This window comes from Schistocerca cancellata, chromosome 1 (genome assembly GCF_023864275.1).
Source record: "Schistocerca cancellata isolate TAMUIC-IGC-003103 chromosome 1, iqSchCanc2.1, whole genome shotgun sequence".
Taxonomy (NCBI): domain Eukaryota; kingdom Metazoa; phylum Arthropoda; class Insecta; order Orthoptera; family Acrididae; genus Schistocerca; species Schistocerca cancellata.
Window position 1 is genome coordinate 689,357,150 of NC_064626.1, and position 23,489 is coordinate 689,380,638.

At 37.7% G+C, this 23,489-nt stretch overlaps 1 protein-coding gene across 1 annotated transcript in view; it reads right to left on the reverse strand.

The window, feature by feature from the left end:
• Positions 1–696: 696 nt before the first annotated feature.
• Positions 697–23,489, reverse strand: part of LOC126184376 (serrate RNA effector molecule homolog) — a 200,230-nt gene continuing 177,437 nt past the window's right edge. Inside the window, exons 18-21 of the mRNA XM_049926764.1 lie at positions 12,752–12,905; positions 10,181–10,317; positions 5,148–5,270; positions 697–1,344 (exon numbers count right to left, since the gene is read on the reverse strand). Of these exons, the coding sequence (XP_049782721.1) occupies positions 1,266–1,344; positions 5,148–5,270; positions 10,181–10,317; positions 12,752–12,905 (493 nt within the window). The 3' untranslated portion in view covers positions 697–1,265. The remainder of the gene's footprint in view (positions 1,345–5,147; positions 5,271–10,180; positions 10,318–12,751; positions 12,906–23,489) is intronic.

Consider the following 23,489-nt stretch of genomic DNA (forward strand, 5'->3'; position numbering starts at 1 on the left):
GATGTACTGGAAGTATTAGCAGACTATTCTTTTACATAATGACAACAAAACAATCAGTATGTCTTACATATGTCTATGATTAAATGCAAGACATTGCCACATTGCAGCATATAGTGAAGGACTATACACACCTAACATTTCTGTCAATGTTGATAGATATATCTGAAATAATTCAAGAGGCTAAAGCAGCTAAGTTTTAATGTGAGTACAAAAGTGAATTGCTGCAGTTGAGGTGTCAGTCTCTAGCAACACAGCAGAAACTAAAATGACAGTTCTCCCAAAACAGAAAAGCCTGTTCTGACAACATCACATTCTAGTACCATACATAAAAGAATACCAAGCACACAAAGACTGATTTGTGTTATCATATCAAATAAACTCTTCAGGTTCTCTTGGAGCATCCAAGTCTCGGTAATGAATTACTGGACGATATTCACCACCACCCCTGACAAGAAAAAAATCTGATTAGAACATTTAACTGGCAGTGATGAGTCAGAAATTTATGTTTAAAATCTTTCACACAAATAAATACTTAAACACAAAACAACAAAAACAGCAGTCCGTCCTGACGGGAAAATATTCATCCATTCCAAGTAAACATTCTATACACACCATGCAAAATGGTTCACAGATCATTTCAATAAAGGTTCAAGAGCTGGAGGATTACATATGTCTGAAATTAATTTACTAAGGAAGTTAACTAAAATAACAAAAGTGTTTTATTATCCTTGAGCATCTGACATTGAAAGTTAAATTTGTCTATACAACATATCACAATACCATTCTATTTTTTTCTTAACAAATTTATGTAACATCATTAGAACTGTAAGAAATAACAAACTGTGACAAGATATGCCCATTATTAGGATTATGTAGATTTCACAACATAGCTGTAATACTTCAAACAAACAAACAAAGAACATGCCCTAAACTGTAGACAATGCAAATTTTTTTAACTATATGATGAATTCAGTACAAATTGAGCCCCCAGTTACTGTAACAATTCTGTCAGACATTTGGGTGCAAATGAATTATTTTGGTCACAGAAAGCAGAAAGTCAGCTTGCACCTAACAATGAAGTGGTGCATACCATGTCACAACATACATATAGTAAATGTCTCAATACAAACCACAATTTACACTTCTTTATAGCTTTAGTAACAATAATATATTCAAGAAAAAGTGTTAACATTTCTAATTTCTGCCACCAGCAAATAAAATATGCACAAAGGGTGTGCATGTCATTATGTAAAAATAAATTATAATCAGAAGATCTCTGGAACCTCTGGCACATCTACATCTTTATAAGAAACTATTGGACGAGCAGATTCAATAGGCGGGGACCTGAAAACCAAAATAAACAAACAAAAAAAAAGTCTAGCCCTCATCCGACCATATGACAATTTGGTGTAATAAAAATTAATATGTTTGAGTATTGCAAAGTAATTACAACACACTTAAACTATAATACTGCTTATTTTGACAAACGGTGATCTTTACCAACAGTACAGATATTATATGCACGGATGCTAGGATGGGAAACAAATGCCGCATGTTCTGCAGACAATAAAAAGGGTTATAATTCCGCTTATTGTAAATACACACATCAAAAAATAGTTTTTCATCACCTCAGTTCCAAGAGTTGCTGAACCTGTGCAGAAAATTGGAATAGAGATCAACGTAAACATCATTTCCTCCCTTTTTACTGCTCATGAAAACCACACATTGCATGTTGTACGACCATCAGCGAAACCTTCAGAGGTGGTGGTCCAGATTTCTGTACACACCAGTACCTCTAATACCCAGTAACACGTCCTCTTGCACTGATGCATGCCTGTATTCGTCGTGGCATACTATCCACAAGTTCATCAAGGCACTGTTGGTCCAGATTGTCCCACTCCTCAACGGCAATTCAGTCGGGGTGGTTGGTGGGTCACATCGTCCATAAGCTGCCCTTTTCAATCTATCCCAGGCATGTTCGACAGGGTTTATGTCTGGCAAACATACTGGCCACTCTAGTTGAGTGATGTCATTATCATGGAAGGAACCATGCACAATATGTGCATGACAGGGGTGTGAATTGTCCGTGAAGATGAATGCCTCGCCAATATGCTGCCTGTATGGTACCATTATCGGTTGCAGAATGACATTCACGTATCGTACAGCCATTACAGCGCCTTCCATGACCACCAGCAGCAAACGTCGGCCCCACATAACACTACCCCAAAACAGCAGGGAACCTTCACCTTGCTGCACTCACTGGACAGGGTTGCCTCCAAACACGTCTCCGGCGATTGTCTGGTTGAAGGCATATCATATGCGGCACTTATCGATGAAGAGAACGTTATGCCAATCCTGAACGGTCCATTGGGCATGATAATGGGTCCATCTGTACCATGCTGCATAGTGTCGTGGTTGCAAAGATGAACCTCACCCAGGACATTGGCAGTGAAGTTGCACATCATGCAGCCTATTGCGTACAGTTTGAGTCTTAACATGACGTCCTGTGGCTGCACAAAAAGCATTATTCAACATGGTCGCGTTGCTGCCATGGTTCCTCCGAACCATAATCTGTAGGCAATGGTCATCCACTGCAGTAGGAGCCCTTGGGTGGCCTGAGGGAGGCACGTCATTGACAGTTCCTGTCTCGCTGAATCTCCTCCATGCCCGAACAACGTCGCTTTGTTTCACTATGAGACACCTGTACACTTCCCTTGTTGATAGCCCTTTCTGGTACAAAGTAACAATGCGTACGCAATCGAGCTGCGGTATTGACTGTCTGGGCATGGTTGAACTACAGACAACACAAACCGTGTACCTCCTTCCTGGTGGAATGACTGGAACTGATCGGTTGTCGGACCCCCCCCCCCCCCCCCCTGTCTAATAGGTGCTAGTCATGCATGGTTGTTTACATCTTTGGGCAGGTTTAGTGACATCTCTGAACAGTCAAAGGGATTGTGTCTGTGATACAATATCCACAATCAATGTCTATTTTCAGGAGTGCTGGGAACCGGGGTGATGTATAACTTTTTCTAATGTGTGTATGTCCACATAATGAAACTGTTTTTCCAGTAATTTTCCACTTTAAAACTTATATTTTTTGGTATTTCTTGCAGTTTTACATCTAATTTTCTTAGTAATTTCTCTTCCCTACCTAAAACAACTGTTTGTTTCACTCTGCAGCCTGCTGTGTTCACCACTTCATTAGTAGGAATTTTCAATAACTTCAGTTTTCAGTTGTCAACAGAAGTAGTTTTACCACAAGGTAATGTACAATATTTCTTTCTACAGCAGGTAGAATGAATGAAACAAAAAGTCCACAGATATTTTACAATCTCATGTGATTTAATTCCTGCCCCATTCTCAAACAACAGAAAACCTAAATATACATGACAACAACGGGACAAAAATTATTTCATCTACTGAGGAGTGACGGTTAAAAAATTAACACCTAATGTTTTCTCCTATAGCTGCTAAATCTGCTAAGGTATTCAGAGATACAATGCATTCCATCAATAGATGAGACAGATAACTTGGGCATCAACAACAAGATACAGGAAAATCCTGGTAGTAAGGCTACTGTAGTTTCCCAAACGAAGCTATAAATTATGTATCACTCCTCCCACTTCTGAATCCACAAAGAGAAGTTGAACTAGCTTTCCTGCTTCTCTGAGGGTTTACTCAATATAAAGGATGATTAAAATTATTTATGTAAATGATCATGTCATTTCTCTATTCCATTTATGTTATTTATAAAAGTAAAAATTGTTTCCAAGTTCTGTTTAATTATATACCGGTCTTCTTGCAATTTTTCCGTTATTGGTAGTGCTTATATATCAATAAACAGAGGTCAGTACTGGCAAAAGAATACAATGAAACTAGGAAACTAAGGCAAGCAATGTCGACGATAAATTTTAGAGCGCAAATAAAATTTAATCATTTGCATTCCAACAACGCTTTCCAGTCTGTTAGTATGCCTGAAGTAAATGTTTTGTATGTCACAGAGAATCATAAGTAACAAACAGATCACAACAGTGTTACATGCTGACACATTAAGTGGAGAGATATATTCTTTGACTAAGAAATTTTTTAACTTAAACCAAACATTAATTTAATTTTATCTATATTTTGCAGCTTCAAACTTGACTGTACTCAATACACTGGAGATATGAATTAAAAAATACCTTCAGTCACAACTTTTCGTGTTTTATTAAATACACAATGCATTTTGGACCCTGTGGGTCTATCATCAGGTGTAATTTGTCTTAATACAAGTTTTATTTCTTCTCTTGAAAGAGGTGAAATGCATATTCCTCTCATGAAAAGGTTTAATGTTATAGGTTATGAATTTTCTAAGTCGAATGCGGAAAATATGTGCAAAACAGTGGGAAAGATGAACAGTGTAAACTTACCACATAATCCAAGAAAATATTTATATTTTCACATTTTAAATAGCTTGTGGAAGAGAGAGAGAGAGGGAGAGAGAGAGAGAGGGAGAGAGAGGGAGAGAGAGGGAGAGAGATGAGAGAGAGAGAGAGAGAGAGACTGGGGGGGGGGGGGGGGGGGCTGCAGGTGTCAAATCCATCTCAAACGAAAATAAATGCTGCTATGAAGTAAAAAAATTAATAAAAATGGAATGAAATGATTGTACGGCATTATTAACCAGGAGACCCCATCTGGGCTTTTGGTTCACTGGTGCAAGTCTTTCTGAGTTGATTATACCATTTGATGAGATTGCAATTGTTAGGACACCGCAAATACCCAGTCCCAACGAAAAGAAAATCTCTGACCTGGTCAGGAATCAAACCCAGGATCCGTGATATAGAGGCAGTAACACTTACTACCAAGACCACAAGCTGCAGATTATGAAATTATATATAGCAATAATTTTTCCAGTGCATACACTCAGTTTTTCACAAAAGCACCACGAACTTGTAGGAGTTGTCTAGAACTTAGACAATGTAATCTTCTCCCTGCCCCACATTCATTTTTTATTTGAGTCTAAAATTACACACCAACCAATTCACAGATAAAAAGGTACCATCTTATAAGTGGTTTGTAAAAGAAGCTTTATACTGTGTTATAGAAAGTGAGGAATACTCTACTAATATCAAACAATGATTAGAAAAGTGTAGTAGCTACCTTACCTGCCGCGACTGTATCCTCCCCGGTTTGGTCTTGCATACCCTTGGTTGTAGCCCTGATTATAACCATATCCAAAGCCGTGGCCTCCATAACCAGCGTGACGACCCCCATAATTATACTGGTAACTGCAAAAAAAATTTTCAACATAAAACTGTCTGTATAAACAAACAGCAGAATAGCAATGAATTAAATGATGAGTGATAATATTACTATGTTTTTAAAGAGTTCTTTGGGTAGCGCAATTGCAACTGTACTAGTCTATTTTCATAAAATGAAAGATAGTGCAACAGTTGTTGAACCAATATTTTATTGTTTATGGCCAGTTTCAGAATAATAAAATTTCATTTTCTGGCATACACTGTAATGATGAGAACAACGTATTACCATTACGACCAAGCAGTCATTCAAAAATGAAAAATTAACAACAAATTGATGACCAGGCATTACCCACATTAACGCGTGAAAGAACTAAGGGTGTCTTCCACCATATGTTGTCTGTGGAATGAAACTTCTGTGTCTATTTTATAAAATAGGGAACATAAAACATTACCGAGATGAAAAACTCTGTTAGAAAATGATTATTTGCCGTATCACAAAACACTCTAGAAATGTTACAGTGAGGAAAAGGACCACACAATATGCAAAAGAACCTTAAGTAGGATCCCGACAGCAACCACCATCTTGCTCATCATGCTGTACTAACAGGAAAACCACAAACAGACGACGGTGAGAGACCTGCGAGAGCACATGCCACATATGGGGCAAACAACATTGTTGAGTGCAGCTATGGCAGGAGGAAAACAAACAGAAGAGAATGGATACTCTAAACCTATATATCAAGATAAAAACCACATGAGTGTGCTACCACCACATTTATCAGTTTTACAGAAAAAAATCAGGAAGTTAACAAATTCACAGTTAAAATATGAAATACTCCAAAACAGATGAAACACTTGAAAACCTAATTTAGCCGGTACAGTGAACTAGCTAAAATATTTATATGGTACACATCTGCATCATCGTTAATAGTTTCACGAAGGAAGGAGTGGAGACTTTTTAGAATTTCTCTCTGTTCCTTAGTACATTAAGTATGTGACCTTTGCCCACAATGTGCAAAACTACCAAATTATTGTAAACATGCTGATTATCAATCAAAAGTATTGTCAAAGCTAACCTGGACTGATCAACATTGTAGTAGTAGTAGTAGTAGTAGTAGTAGTTGTTGTTGTTGTTGTCTTCAGTCCCGAGACTGGTTTGATGCCTGCTACTCTATCCTGAGCAAGCCTCTTCATCTCCAAGTAGCAACTGTAACCTACATCCTTCTGGATCTGTTTACTGTATTTATCTCTTGGTCTCCCTTTATGATTTTTACCCCCCCCCCCCCCCCCATGCTTCCCTCCAGTACTAAATTGGTGATCCTTCAATGTCTCAGTATGTGTCATCCCTTCTTCTAGTCATGTTGTGTCACAAGTATCTTTTCTCCCCAATTCAATTCAGTACCTTTTCATTATTTATGTGATCTGCCCATCTAATCTTCGGCAGTCTTCTGTAGCACCACATTTCAAAAGCTTCTATTCTCTTCTTGTCTAAACTGTTAACCGTCCGTGTTTTGCTTCCCTGCATGGCTACACCCCATACAAAATACTTTCAGGAAAGACTTGACACACGTAAATTTACATTTGATGTTAACAAATCTCTTTATTTCAGAAATACTTTTCTTGCCACTGCTAGTCTATATTTTATATCTTCTTACTTTGGCTATCATCTGTCATTTTGCTGCCCAAATAACAAATCTCATTACTACCTTAGGTTTCTCATTTCATAATCTAATTCCCTCAGCATCACCTGATTTAATTCGACTACATTCCATTATCCTCTTTTGCTTCTGTTGATGTTCATCTTATATCCTCCTTTTAAGACCATTTCCATTCCGTTCAATTGCTCTTTCAAGTCCTTTGCCGTCTCCAGTAGAATTACAATGTCATGAGCATATCTCAATTTTTTTTTATTTCTTCTCCCTGGGACTTCAATTCCTACTCCAAATTTTTCTTTTGTTTCCTTTACTGCTTGCTCAATAGTGAATTACATTGAGGATAGGGTACAACCCTGTACAGACTGTAAACAGCCTTTCACTTCCTGTGTTTTACCCTTGCCCCCTTTAGAGAAAAAAAAAAAAAAAAAAAAAAAGGGATTCCAGTCAACATTGCCAGAAGCTTTCTCTAGGTCTGCAAATGCAATAAATGTAGGTTTACCTTTCCTTAACCTATCTTCTATGAGAAGTCGTATTGTCAGTACTGCCTCGTGTCTTCCTACATTTCTCCAGAATCCCACCTCTTCTCTGTAAACTCTGCTTTCAGTTCATTAGTGACTAGTTTGGAGAACTTTCTACACTGTGATGTATTGGCATAGAGGATCTTTATGGTTACAGAATCTGAAGTCGCAAGACAAACTGATATTCTTGATAATTTCCTTTAGTTATAAACCAATGTGTAGTTATACTTGCTGTAAGTGTAAAGTGTCTAAAAGTGATACGGTTGTTTGTTTGTTTGTTTTTGAGGACGTAGTATATATGAAGTTCCAAGACAATACGACTTCGTAAAATGGTATACAGGGTGTCCCTGGAGAAACGGTTGATATTTAGCAATATTACAAGAATGATCTTTCAAAGCAAGAGAATCGAGTAGACATACCTTAAGGGCTACAAGCACCATTTTATCTTTGATAGTAAGTAAAGCAATCATCACTCTGAATATTGTTTTGAACACTATGGTGCTTTACTAGGCATGGTCCTGTTGGAGATCACATGCCACTGCCTTCCTTTGACCTTTGAACTGACATACCCAGTAATTTATAGGGGGGCCTACAGTTTAGCACGGATTCCCCATAGTACAACTTGGCATTTTTCACATCAAACAAATACTGCTGGAGGTGAATGACATGGTATGTGACAGATAAAGATCCTAGGATTAATTGAGGATTCAGCTGAAGACCTTTGGATACATTACCACTTCTCAAAATATGCAAAGCAAAGAGCTTGCAGTGGGAATATTACTTTGGGTGGAGAACCCCTCAAAGTGGCAGACAGTTTCACTTATTTAGGGAGTGAAATATCTAGTCATGGAAGAATAACCAACAAAATTAATAGGAGGTTACAGAAGGGAGGCAATTTCAACCAAACAACAAAACACCCGATTTGGAATAAAGAAGTTTCAGAAAAAGCAAAACTCCTTATGTATATTGCCACCTATGGAGGAGAAACATGGACAATAACAGAAAGGGACTAGAGCAGACTGCAAGCAAGGGAAATGAAATTTCTCAGAGCCGTTACGGAAAAACAAGAATGGACGGAGTAAGGAATGTAGATATTAGAAAGGACCTTAAACATTTAAGTATGAGTGAGACAGAGAGAGAGAGAGAGAGAGAGAGAGAGAGAGAGAGAGAGAGAGAGAGAGATTGGACATGTTAAGATGATCCAAGAACATGATGGAAAATGGGAGTGAGAATATCTGTGGAAAGGAGAGGTGTGACATGGCAGCAAGTGGAGGAAGAAAAGTGGTGGGAGGACTGGGCCAAATGGAGAGGACTCTTCAGCACCCAGACCTAGTAGTAGCTGGAGCGGGATCCAAATATAGATAGATACTTCTCAAACGCGACTCAACTGCACATGCACAAGAGCCCACCCGCAACTGCTCAAACAAATCCAAAGTGAACAGTTGTGACATCACACTCATCGGAGACAATTTGTTGTTAGGGAGCATTGCATGGTCTTCCCAAAGCCTTTGAAACACTTTGCAGTTGGCAAACTGCTTGTATGAGCACTGTGTTTTATTGTTGTATGTGGTGTATTTGTTTTGCGACTTAAGTTTTATTTTCGTTTTTTTTTTTTTCTTTTTTTTTTTTTTCTCTCCTTCATGTTTTGTTGCTGCAGTATTATTCTGCAGAAGCAGGATACAGTAATATCCTTTGTTAGAGCATTGGTTCATACCTCTCAAAATCACAAAAATTTAACTGAAAATTAAAACAATGAAAAATTCCTGGAATTTTGAAAAATTCCCCAGTTTATCCCGGTTTTCCCCAGGATGAAAAAATTCCTGGGTTTTTCCCGAATCTCCTGGGTAGTATACACCCTGTATTATATCAAAATATGGTCATCCCTATGGGCTAGTACTAGGTCTTCAAGGGACATATTAATATTCTCAACAAGAAGGTATATCCACACACAGCTGATACACAAGGACTCTGACATTCTGAGACTGCTGCAGTTAAATGTATACAGCAAATGTAGGTAAAACCTACTCAATCAGCAATTCTGCACTCTGGCAACACACTACTACAGCACTTGTGAAATTATATTACCCAAATCTGTACATAAATTAGAGTTTCAAGATCACCTACACCTACACGGATGTGCGGTAGCCTGCACACTAAATCTACATATAATTATGAAAGTTAAGTGGTTGGGTAATATTTACATCCCAACTTTTTTTTATCTAAAAGCATTCAAGGTAGACCAAATGCTGATACTATTTTCATTGTTTACATTGACTAAGAATGACTAACATTGTTGCCCAGACTTCTATGACACTAGTAAACTACTGGCAAGTAATCTGCTGATCAATGCCCTTTTACATGATAAGTGGTTATCTATTCCTACTGATGAACAATCAAGCAATAATATTATTTCTTTAATAATGCTGTAAGTACATCAATAACTATACCCTATCTTCAAAGAGCATAATAAGCAAGAACTGTTAATTTAAAAGTATAGCAAATATGATGTCAATAAAGACTGAGCACAATGTCAGTTGAATAAGGCTCCCGGAAGGCATACACCTTGGCCACACCATAGGACTTATTTTCATATTTGTCTTAAATTAGAAGTATAGTATGACAGGTGCTGAATTGCAGGTCCAGTTTCAATGAATCCATCACTGTTCTGTTTACATAACAACCCTGTTCAATTGCAGTATTTGCTGCCCACAAACCAGTATGTGATAAAACTTCAGCTGCCCATTACATCTATTAAAGAACTCACTGAGGAACATACGGAGCAGGTGCAGGAAAGCCTTCTCTGCTATCCGCTCCAGAATCCTTTCTCCCCTGTCGATTCCCTGGATGTTCTGGCAGTTGTGGTCTCTTTGGATCTCTTAAGTAGTTGTTAAAATATTCAACCTGGAACACAGAGGTGAATTAAAAATTCCTCTATAGAAATAAGAATACAGCTGAAAGATTGCCAGGTGTTACACAAATCCAGAGAGAACATGATAATGCTATAATAACATCTCATAATAAAGGTCGCTTATATTTATTATTACAGTACATGATTTCCTTAACAAAAAATTCGTATTTCTTAACAGAATGGGATGTCTTCAGTGAGTAACAAAAGTTTCACAATTGTCCAAAACCCTGTTTCAATGACAATCACAAATAATCTGAAACAGGATTACTTGAACAGGAAACCAAAAGAATTCTCAGGTGTCATGTTGAGAACAAACATAAATAATAAACAGTAAGAAAGATTGAAATGCTGACCAACCGGTCTACATGATAATCAGATAGAGTTTTTGCTGAACAACAGTGGTTCAGAGCTTGATGAACAAATGTGCTCAAGGTGAAGCTCCTGATGTTGATGCTGTATCAGAGATCCCTCTGTCTCAAGCTATCAATCTGCCTCTTTCATATGGGCATGGATAGATGATGACAGTACAGCTCCACAGCCTCCAGTTTCTGAAGAATCATGCCAAATTCAAATTGACCAGAACCTGTTTGTGTTTGATTATTTCACCAACTTTTTTGATGAAGAACAAAGAGAGATAAAGCTATAAGTGGATTACTGTGAAACTCTGAGAACTGAAGATTTTTGATGTGGTTTTACATTTGTGCTTTGTTAGTAAACTGAAAATGACTGATTATTTGTCCACAAATTCTCTACTGCAGACGTTCTCTGCAGAGAAGTGTTAACCAAGAGATTGTTTTCTGTCAATTTGTGAATGTTTCACCTCATAGATAATGTGACTTTTTATTAAAAATATCAAGATGGGCACAACCATATTCACAAAGTGAGACCAATCTTTTCATACATTCATGACAAAAAGCAAAACGACATGCAAACCGAGAGAAAATCTCCCTATAGGTGAAAGAATTTCCCTTTTTTTGTGGCAAACTAGTTTCAAAGATGATAAAAAACATAAGCCAAACAAATAAGACATAAAATTTTTTATGTTATGTGAAAGTGATGGTAGATAAATTATGAAATGTGAAATATATTCTGGTAGTGAGGGAAATGCTAATAAAAGCACTTTGCGAGTAGTAAACAGGCAAGAGTGAAATTTCCTATGGTAAAGGCCATATTCTATACATGGATCACTTTTACCTAGCCGTGATCTACTCTAGCTTTTATGGAAAAGCAAAACTAAGGCAGTGGGTTCAGTTATAAAAACAGAAAAGTAGTAGCTAAAAATGTAGTAGCCCACATGCTTACAAAATAAACTTTCGTTTGTTGTTTGTGAAATGGAAAAATACCAAGGCTGTATTTATGACTGCTGACTGCATCCAATATCAGTGTCACAACAAAGTTACGAATGATAGAACCACAGTGACCAACTAATGGGCTACTACTAATTTGAGAGGAGGCAAATACAGTGGTTGATGAAAGTTAGTTGGTTTTTATGAAGATGGTTGTAAATTCGTATATTTTATATAAAAGTACAGACCTACTAATAAACAGATTGTTTAGTTCATTACTGAATTAGCAGAGACTATACTGAACAAAGGTCGACTACTTGAATATACTTTCACTCAAAACAGTTCATCTGTATATAGAATCAGTGGAAGACTCCCAGAACTGATAAGTGCTTCAAAATGTCAAAATAACCTCCAAGGAGATATCAAGTTTGCACAGAAAGTGACAAGAAGAGATATAAGGTACTATTGTGAAGAATGTGATGTATGAGTAAGTTTTCCAGAAAACAGGGCCAAACATTACGAAGTAATTTTAAATAAAGAAAACCACATTTTCGAACAATTTCATTTTTTATACAAACAAATTCTAAACTGATCGTTCTGTACAAAAGTAAAGGATGAAAAAGCTTTTGTTGTTGTGAAAACACATACAAAGAAATAGTCACTGGTGTAAGTCGATGTTTCTTTGCAGCATTTCATAGAAAAATTGCCCCCCTTTCAAATGCAATAAAATAATAAAGATCTGTACAGTAGAGTCTGCTGCACAAAATTAAAAAAACCTGAAAACGTACAGCATCAGCCAGCTGAATGGCACACTAGCCACGCAACCATAAAAGTGTTAAGCAGACCACTGTAATAATTCGGTTGCCCAGTTCTCAGGAGAACATTATAAGAAAATTTCACAGAATTACAAGGAAGCTGAACTTTCATATGGCAAAGAAATTTTGTTGTATGAAAACTACTGGCTACTTTTTTTACCAAAACAACTGAAAAACATACATTTAACTAGCACAGTCTCAGGCGTGCTCTCACATAATTCTACAATTTATTAAATTTTAAAACGCTGCTTGACTAATTTTCTTCTAAGTCTCCACCACATTTAAAAAAAAATTATAACCAAGAAAATATAATGAGCAAAAATTACCTCCTTCTTCACTTCTTCAACTTTTTCTGCGTGCTTGTTGAAAATGTGCTTCCTAACAAATTCTGGTCCTTTAAACTTTTTACCGGACAGCGGACATAACCATTTATCTTTGGCTAATTCTTGAGTATTTGCCTGTATAAATTTCTCAACTTCACTGGTATACAATTAAGGAAGAGATACAGGAGTACACATGAATACAATAGAGATGCTACAAATGATAACAGTATAAGGAAAAACCAAGCAGTGTGTATTTCAGTTCATCACAATAAATTTATTAACTCTGTTACTTGCTCTAACTTAATTTATTTGTGTGTAAATCTGAAGGGAAAGAGAACTGTTTACACTGAATTAGGTGTACCAAACTGATGGTTGACAGAGGCAACCGAGAGCAATGTCAACAATGAATAATAGCTGAGGAACAATACTTACTAATAAGGTCTGCATTAATTTATAAAGTAGGTATTATACCTGGATCAGAATACCAAAGTGATTAATGTGATTAACAGTGAAACACAATTGAAAGTGGAAGGGGCAATGCGACAGGTCACTGCTACATGTGCACGAAAATGGCTGCTGCAGCAAGAGCTATGCAATGCTTTACTGGATTTAACTTCACACTCCTTGTTAATATGCACTATTGAATGCACCTGGCAGTACTGTAATAACTAACTTTCCAAGTTCATTTTTTGATCAAAGTTTGGTGTGGCATGATCAATAATACATTGACAGGTTCAGTCATTTTAGAAGACCGAATGACGAGGCAAAATTACTTGCATTTATAGGAAAATTTATTTACTGAACAGCTTGAGGAAGTTCCTTTGGCCATGCAGACTGCAATGTACTTTCTGCATGATGGAGCCCCTCCGCATGTTGCCAGATGTGAGGTAACATCTCAATAGCACTTAGCACAATGACTGGACTGGTCATTGTAGGACAATTAACTGGTGACCAAGACCATCAGACCTTACACTGTTAAGATTTTTGTTTTAGGGGCTGGACGAAGTCTGCGTAGTAGAAATGAAAGGTGAATATGTGTGATTAACTGCAAGATTACATCATAGACACAATTAAGGAAATGAACATTAAGGAATGTACACAGGCATTCATACAAGCAAACATCTTCTCCCAAGAGTGCACAAATGTACTGAAGCGATGGTAGGATATTCAAACAATTATTCTGAACTGCACAACAGCTGTAATGTGAGGTGTACAACAATTCCTAGACATGAATGTCTTAAAAATACATGTTTTTCAATTGATACCTTGTAAAATGCATGGCTGCCAACTATTATGTTTGGTCACTTTAGTTACAGAACTATGGGAAGTTACTAAAAAATCACAAAAAATGACATTTTACAATTTGATGTTTTAAAAAAGTGGAAAAGGTACTGTTTAAATTTCACTACTCATATGATTTTGAAATGTTTTACAGATTGTAATAATTTACTTTCCAAGTACGTAATAAACTGCCTATGAATGATTTTGTTGCCACGGCTTACCAAAATGGGTTATGTTGAGAGATGATGAAAATTTTTCCTTCTCTGCATTTCAGTTTAAAGGACACAAAGAAAATTGCTTTCCAACCAAATGACATCACAAATTTCAAGGCATTTGTCTGTAAGCTGTAGTGGTTCTTCTAACCAGGTGACACCAAAAGGTGCGCAGTTCACCTATTTATCCCTTCTTAATAACATGCACCACACTGACACTTTTATAGTAATGGCCACGTCCTTTAATTTTTTTACAACTGTCCCGGGAGTTAATTATTATAGACCAATGAAATTTTCAGTAATTTTATGACATTATCTGCATACAATGGTTTTATTCATAGTTTTAGGAATCAAAAACACTATGTTTATAGTATTAGTTGCTAAGAATTTATTTTGTTGTTTTGTCAAAAATGCGATGAATAACACTTTTTTTGTTCCTTCAGCTATTGTAAACAGTTCAAATAAAGACAAACCTCACACAAACGACAATACGAAATTAAACAGTGTAAATGATATTTAGAGTAAAGAAAAATGGGTAGAAGCTTTGTAGGTGTTCCAAGTACCAGTAAACATGGATTTACTTATCCCGTCAATTGTAGTAAGAAGTGGTCTTTTTTGCGTGTGTTAAACACACAAGATACGTCACACAAATGTGCCAGTAATATTTTAAATAATGACATTAATGTCTGGGGTTTCTAGGCTCGAAAGTCTTCTAAGTGGCTAGTCCTCTCAATGTGTTGAGTTTTAAATGAGAGTCAAATGCTCTGTGATTTAACAAATTCATTGAACATTCACTCAGATAACATAATCTTGCGTAAAAGGAAATTTAATTTGGAACTAATGCTTTTCAAAGCACCATTCACAATATTTTCCCACGGCCTGTTAGAAATGCTTTGTTTCAGCATGTCAGAGTGCCAGAACACAGGCACTACTGCGCATGGCCAGCTACAATGACGGAGGAAGCGCATATGTTCATACATATTTGGGATTAAGAGATCTTACAAGATGTCATAAAAGAACTAGGATGCTCCAAGAGCAATGGAATTTCCTACACCATACTAAAATGCACAATTCAGCTTAAAATGCACATGCATATGTCCAGATTCACAATTAAGTAAGCCCCAACCTGATATTAAGATTTCAGTGTGGTTTTCGGGATGCAAATTTTCTTGGAGTACCAGTACTGTATAATCTCATGCTTGGTTCTTCATTATGGCATACTGCCACAAGTGCCAGGTACACTTGAAATTCAGTGAACAGTCGAAACTAGACAATATTGCGGGATGAAACACTTTGTTTCTAATAAATTTACTGCCTCTGGGGAAAAAATTAATAAAAGCCACATTTATTTAGCAAACTGACAAAAATAACTTCACTGTTCTACAATGTGATTGACTACCAACAACATGGAAATAAATTAAAATCAGAAAACTGAAACTAATAACAAATGTTAGCCTTCCATAATTATGTGAAGGTATTTTATTCACTTGATAGCTCCCAACCAAAGAAATCTGTTATGTTTTCATTCGATATGAGAAGTGTAAACAAAAAGGAAACAGCAAAATCACTAAATGGAAACACGGCTTACGTGGACACTAACCCCCTCCCCACTACAACCCAGATAGCTATGTGAATGTGGCAATCTGGCAGCTTTGGCTTGCCAGAAAATTTTTTCTGGGTAGCATCTGGCTGCTTGTTGCCACTGCTGATACAGCTAACAGCCCCACTTCAAGTAGCCGGAAGCAGGAGAAGGTACTGCCCATACACAAATAAACTGCACGTGTGAGAGCCCATGGGCAACTGCTCAAACGAACTTAATGTAAACAGTTGTGACATTACGCTCGTTGGCAGCAGTTTATTGTTATGAAGTATTGCATAGCCTTCACCCTAAAGCCTTTGAAGCATTTTCCTGTTTATTAGTTCTTACCAGTCAAAATTACAAAAATTAACTGAAGGCTAAAATATTGAAAATTTTCCGGAATTCTAAAAAATTCCCACATTTCTCCTGGATGTCCCAGGCCCTATACACCAGGTAGCATCACTGATATTAAAGTTGTTAAGTGTCCAATTACCCATTATTTACTTTAAAGATAAACAGAGAAAGATGTGCACCACAATATTACTCTTTTGGAATCAAGTTTAAACACTGATGAGGGAATTTTTAATCTCTTGAGTGAGAAACTGCTAGGAGAAGGAATTTCTTGGAAAAATTGCATTTCATTGCAAATGTACAACGATGGGGCATATAAAAGGAGTCATTTCAGAAAGTTCAACAACATACAAGAATACGAACCTGTTCCTGCCTCTTGCTTCATTTAGCTCCATAAACAGGTGTGAAAAGCCTTGAATATTTTGATGTTGAAAGATTTTGAAATGGACATTTACTGCTTTTGCCAACAAAGCTCAAAAAAGTCTACTTTTTAAACTTTTTCAAAATACATATAGCAATAAACCCCATAAAATACTGAAGTATGTTTGTACAAGATGACTCTCTTCACTCCAATCAACAGAAAGAATAATTGAACAATGGGAACCTCTGGTAAAATTTTTCAGTGAGAAATCTTCAAACAATATAAACAACTCTCACTTCCGTAGAGTACAGCCTATTCTAAATAATCCAGTTACTAAACTCTAAATTCTTTTCTTGCTTAACACTCTTTTGTTATTTACCAAAGCAAATGCATCCCTTCCAAAAGAAGAGCCAGTAATTCATAAACTTCATAGCACACTAGTTAGTAGTTAACTGATTTACATATTTGATTGTGGGATTTATCAAACCTTCCGCAGTACCTACTTCTGGTTATCAGCTGGAACTAAAACTTCAAACAAATAAATATTACACATGAGATGAACATATTGTCATTGGTGTAGACACTAGAAGCTACATTCGCCATACCAAGTTTCGAAAATCTGTTATAAAGATATCAGATCTTTTAGTTACACCAAAGAAAAATTTTCAATAGATGATGACTTCTTAGAAAAACATTGAAGTCACAGTCATTGAATCTAGACAAAGTAAATCTTTTTCATAAGTTGTCAAGTTGAATAAGCTATTTCCTGACATCCTAAATGATTACAGAAAAAAGAAACATTAGAATTGGGGTTTCCAAGATTCCAATTTGATGACTTTCGAACAGTGGAAGAAGAGAGGGCTGATATTGCATGAGGTAAAATATCTGCTACATTCAATGCATTATATATTGAAAAGAGTGTCACCGACCAAACTTACATTTGCATCACTGATTGTTCCTCCCAGTACTGCTACCTGTGAGACTGCTTTGGAGATCAGCAAAATGAACAATTTGTTTTCAGGAAGAGCATGTTACCAAAATAATTCCCCAAAGGATCAGATTAGTGCTGTGAAGAGTGCAACAAGATTATCACTCGAGACAAACAAAGAGGATACAGTTGATGGGAAAGGGTTGTGAATATAAATAATTTAAGACAGGCCTCTCATTTAATTCGGTAAGTAAATTTTGTTCTCATATTTTCCCTCACTTTCATTAATATTTTGTAGTACGTATGTTTACTGATTTTGCAATATTTGAAAATTATAGTAATGTTTCTAAAGCAACCTTGATTTTTACTAATTTTTAGCCTTTTTCACTTTAAATGATTTTTCCATTTGCATGTTTTAATTCCTGGAAAATCATCTTTATTTAGTCAGAAAGTATCTGAAATACAGTGTTTTGAAAGCCTAATCAGATTTGTAATTTTTAAAATTTTGTGACCCCCTCGTCAACAGACGAAGTTGGCCTGCACGCTTTTGTGCTGTACATGTTCCTTCACGTTTCCACCTCACTATCACATTGGAAACAGTGGACCTAGGGGTGTTTAGGAGTGTGAAAATCTCACGTACAGACTTTTGGCACCCTATCACCTGACCATGTTCGAAGTCTGTGAGTTCCGCAGAGCACCCTATTCTGTGCTCTCATGATGTCTAATGACTACTGAGGTCGCTGATATGGAGTACTTGGCAGTAGGTGGCACCACAGTGCACCTAATATGAAAATGGTATGTTTTTGGGAGTCCAGACCATCACACAGGAATTCCAAACTGCATCAGGATCCACTGCAAGTACAATGACAGTTAGGCGAGAGGTGAGAAAACTTGGATTTCATGGTCGTGCGGCTGCTCATAAGCTGGATGGCGACTGCATCTTTCAACAAGATCGAGCATCTGTTCATAGTACAAGTCCTATGGTGGAGACGTTACACGACAGTAACATCCCTGTAATGGACTGGCCTGCACAGAGTTCTGACCTGAATCCTACAGAACACGTTTGGGATGTTTTGAAATACACACTTCGTGCCAGGCCTCAACAAACGACATCGATACCTCTCTCAGCACAGCACACCGTGAAGATTGGGCTGCCATTCCCCAAGAAACCTTACAGAACCTGACTGAACACGTCTGCGAGAGTGGAAGCTGTCATCAAGGCTGAGGGTGGGCCAACACCATAGTGAATTCCAGCATTACCAATGGAGGGCGCAATAAACTTTTAAGTCATTTTCAACCAGGTGTCCGGATACTTTTGATCACATAGTGTAGAGGTGCTGTGAAGGTGACAAGGAATTAGGCTGTCGATTTGTTGATCGCAGTAGGGCTGAGTTGATGTTTATGGATGTGTTAGTTACAGGACAATTTCAATTGTAGTGAGAACTCTTTATGGTAATGTGTTTGTGCTTGTGCAACTTGCAAAATATTTGTAACAAGGAAGAATATGAGTGCTACTGCTCATCGTTCCACTTGTAACAACTTAAACTCTCCTCTCAGGTTCCTGCCTTAGCATGCACTCACTCAGATATCACCACATATTTGGAAACGGAGTTCTAAATATTTAAGAGAACAAAAAAGTATGAATTTTACTGCTGCTCATTTAAGTTTCAGCAGTTAAAAGTGTCCTCTGTGACTTGTGCCTAACCACACACTCAGAAACCGCCACAAATTCGGATACAAACAGTGAAGTATTTGTAACAAGGAAGAATATAAATTTTACTGCTACGAGTGAAACAAGCAGCAATATACGCCATCCTCTTCGGTTCCTGCCTAACGACACACTCGGAAATCACCACCTATTCGGAAATAAACAGCCAAATATTTGTTCATTCCTTTGTTCTCTTATCACATGGAAATGTTAAGTAACATCAAATATAGCAGAATATAACTGCATTACATTCATGATAATGATCCAGAATATGTTAAAACACTAGGATGGTAAGGTGTGGAGGGGGGGGGGATAGTAGCAAGTAGCAGAATGCGATGCGAATCTTCTACCTCTGACACAGTAAACCACCATGTTACACGTTACATTATGGCTTAAATACATAAATTTTGTCTCATGCCTCGTTTATCATAATACATTTTGACGCCTTACAGCTTTGATGCTTTATTAACCGACATTTAATAAAAAGTGTGACATGTTTGTGGGGCATTTTCAACGCGCCTTCACATGGGTCGTTTTGCAACTGCTCACTAAAATCAATAGTCAAAAGCCCACTAGTGACGCCACAACTTGATGAAGCAGTGTGAAGTCTACTTGATCCCACTTCTGACCACTCAGCACAATTAACAAGGAAAAGTTTATAAGCAAACACTACAGGTTACTCTTGCTTGCATCACCAGAGTACACTGCACTGCCACTGGCTACAGAAGGAAAATACACACACCCACATGTTGAGATCCTAAGGTCTTCTGCAGTACTTCACAGTTTTTGGTTCAATTCACCACGTTCATCAACTTTTGCTGTTTTCCTGGGTGAGCACAAAGAAAAGACCTCTCCCATGTTTTGTAGTTGTAGCATGTAGGAAAATAACTCGACTGACATGTACCGAACTACTAATTTAAATTTTTTGATGAGCTTTCACTTGCTGTAATACACCTGTAACTATTTAAGAATTAATGAAATTCATTACCACTAATTGTTGTACAAATATTGTATTCTATATTTAATTTCCTTCCCTTGTACGGAGTTTATACAACATATTGGACAGGATTACGGTTTTTGATCATGTATGCCAATTACATATGTTTTTGCTCGTATTTTGTGGGTTTTAAAATTTTTCTCAATTCTGCATTTTCCTCAACTTAGCATTTTTTACGTCTGGACCATACGAAAATGTAAAATAGGGGTTTCCCTGTATGTAAGCGTATAGCATGCGCGTACATATGTAACGATGTATTAGTACAGTTAAAACTACATTATTACAGGTATATACTGAGCATTTTCACTTTTTGTAGGGGCTGCTGGGAGTATAGGAATCTAAATAATTCTGATGACTTTACGGCCACTACTGACTCGTTTCTAGTTAGCTGTAACTTAAGCTAGCAAAAAATGACAAAGCTCCAGTACATATGTTGTAGATGGGCAATTTGCTATGAACTAAGCTGCTGTTGTACACAAGGAGAAAGCTTAAATTTGTTCCCATCCCAAAGGCTGATTTGAACATTGCAGTGCTTTTTTAGGCATAATCCTACTGGAAATGGTCTGCCCCTTTTTTCTGCCACCTTTTGCTACAGCGTAACTTAAAACTATAGTAAAACTTAGTATTTTTTTCATATTAATAAATCATTATCAGAGGTAATAAGTAATAAAATGTATCCTAGAACCAACTGTGGGCCAAACTCTGGGCCTTGGATTTAGTAGCATGACATTTATTCATTGAGCTACCACGCCAGTTACTTTATACAAACAACTAATTTCATGTAAGTCAGTTGAGTGGTAGCTTTATTGCAGCAGTGCACTGAAGTGCACCATTGAGTACACTGTGCTGCTAGTGAGTTGACACAGCTTGTCATAAGAAGCAACTTATTTTGAATAGCCTCTGTGCTCTTTGGTTTAAACTCCTAAATTTTGTGCTTGTTTGTGTGTTTATTAGGCACAGTTCCGCTTTTTAATAACTGTCCAGAGTACGTTTTGCTGTCTTTAGTATGGATAGGGAGTGTGATTGCTGTGTTCAGATGCTAGCTGAGTTGTGAGTTGGTGATACTTCACTCACAGCTCCAGGCAATGCTGGCTTCGGTAATGCAGCTTGAGGGCTGTTGCCAATGGGCATTGTTGTGGCAGGCCAGACGTGAGGATCTGATGAACGCCCCAAATGTCCATCTACATCTACATCTACATCTATACTCCGCGAGCCACCTTACGGTGTGTGGCGGAGGGTACTTATTGTACCACTATCTGATCCCCCCTTCCCTGTTCCATTCACGAATTGTGCGTGGGAAGAACGACTGCTTGTAAGTCTCCGTATTTGCTCTAATTTCTCGGATCTTTTCGTTGTGATCATTACGCGAGATATATGTGGGCGGTAGTAATATGTTGCCCATCTCTTCCCGGAATGTGCTCTCTCGTAATTTCGATAATAAACCTCTCCGTATTGCGTAACGCCTTTCTTGAAGTGTCCGCCACTGGAGCTTGTTCAGCATCTCCGTAACGCTCTCGCGCTGACTAAATGTCCCCATGACGAATCGCGCTGCTTTTCGCTGGATCATGTCTATCTCTTCTATTAATCCAACCTGGTAAGGGTCCCATACTGATGAGCAATACTCAAGAATCGGACGAACAAGCGTTTTGTAAGCTACTTCTTTCGTCGATGAGTCACATTTTCTTAGAATTCTTCCTATGAATCTCAACCTGGCGCCTGCTTTTCCCACTATTTGTTTTATGTGATCATTCCACTTCAGATCGCTCCGGATAGTAACTCCTAAGTATTTTACGGTCGTTACCGCTTCCAATGATTTTTACCACCTATGGCATAATCGTACTGGAATGGATTTCTGCCCCTATGTATGCGCATTATATTACATTTATCTACGTTTAGGGAAAGCTGCCAGCTGTCGCACCATGCATTAATCCTCTGCAGGTCTTCCTGGAGTACGTACGAGTCTTCTGATGTTGCTACTTTCTTGTAGACAACCGTGTCATCTGCAAATAGCCTCACGGAGCTACCGATGTTGTCAACTAAGTCATTTATGTATACTGTAAACAATAAAGGTCCTATCACGCTTCCTTGCGGTACTCCCGAAATTACCTCTACATCTGCAGATTTTGAACCGTTAAGAATGACATGTTGTGTTCTTCCTTCTAGGAAATCCTGAATCCAATCACAAACCTGGTCCGATATTCCGTAAGCTCGTATTTTTTTCACTAAACGTAAGTGCGGAACCGTATCAAATGCCTTCCTGAAGTCCAGGAATACGGCATCAATCTGCTCGCCAGTGTCTACGGCACTGTGAATTTCTTGGGCAAATAGGGCGAGCTGAGTTTCACATGATCTCCGTTTGCGGAATCCATGTTGGTTATGATGAAGGAGATTTGTATTATCTAAGAACGTCATAATACGAGAACACAAAACATGTTCCATTATTCTACAACAGATTGACGTAAGCGAAATAGGCCTATAATTATTCGCATCTGATTTATGACCCTTCTTGAAAATGGGAACGACCTGCGCTTTCTTCCAGTCGCTAGGTACTTTACATTCTTCCAGCGATCTACGATAAATTGCTGATAGAAAGGGGGCAAGTTCTTTAGCATAATCACTGTAGAATCTTAAGGGTATCTCGTCTGGTCCGGATGCTTTTCCGCTACTAAGTGATAGCAGTTGTTTTTCAATTCCGATATCGTTTATTTCAATATTTTCCATTTTGGCGTCCGTGCGACGGCTGAAGTCAGGGACCGTGTTACGATTTTCCGCAGTGAAACAGTTTCGGAACACTGAATTCAGTATTTCTGCCTTTCTTCGGTCGTCCTCTGTTTCGGTGCCATCGTGGTCAACGAGTGACTGAATAGGGGATTTAGATCCGCTTACCGATTTTACATATGACCAAAACTTTTTAGGGTTCTTGTTTAGATTGTTTGCCAATGTTTTATGTTCGAATTCGTTGAATGCTTCTCTCATTGCTCTCTTTACGCTCTTTTTCGCTTCGTTCAGCTTTTCCTTATCAGCTATGATTCGACTACTCTTAAACCTATGATGAAGCTTTCTTTGTTTCCGTAGTACCTTTCGTACATGATTGTTATACCACGGTGGATCTTTCCCCTCGCTTTGGACCTTAGTCGGTACGAACTTATCTAAGGCGTACTGGACGATGTTTCTGAATTTTTTCCATTTTTGTTCCACATCCTCTTCCTCAGAAATGAACGTTTGATGGTGGTCACTCAGATATTCTGCGATTTGTGCCCTATCACTCTTGTTAAGCAAATATATTTTCCTTCCTTTCTTGGCATTTCTTATTACACTTGTAGT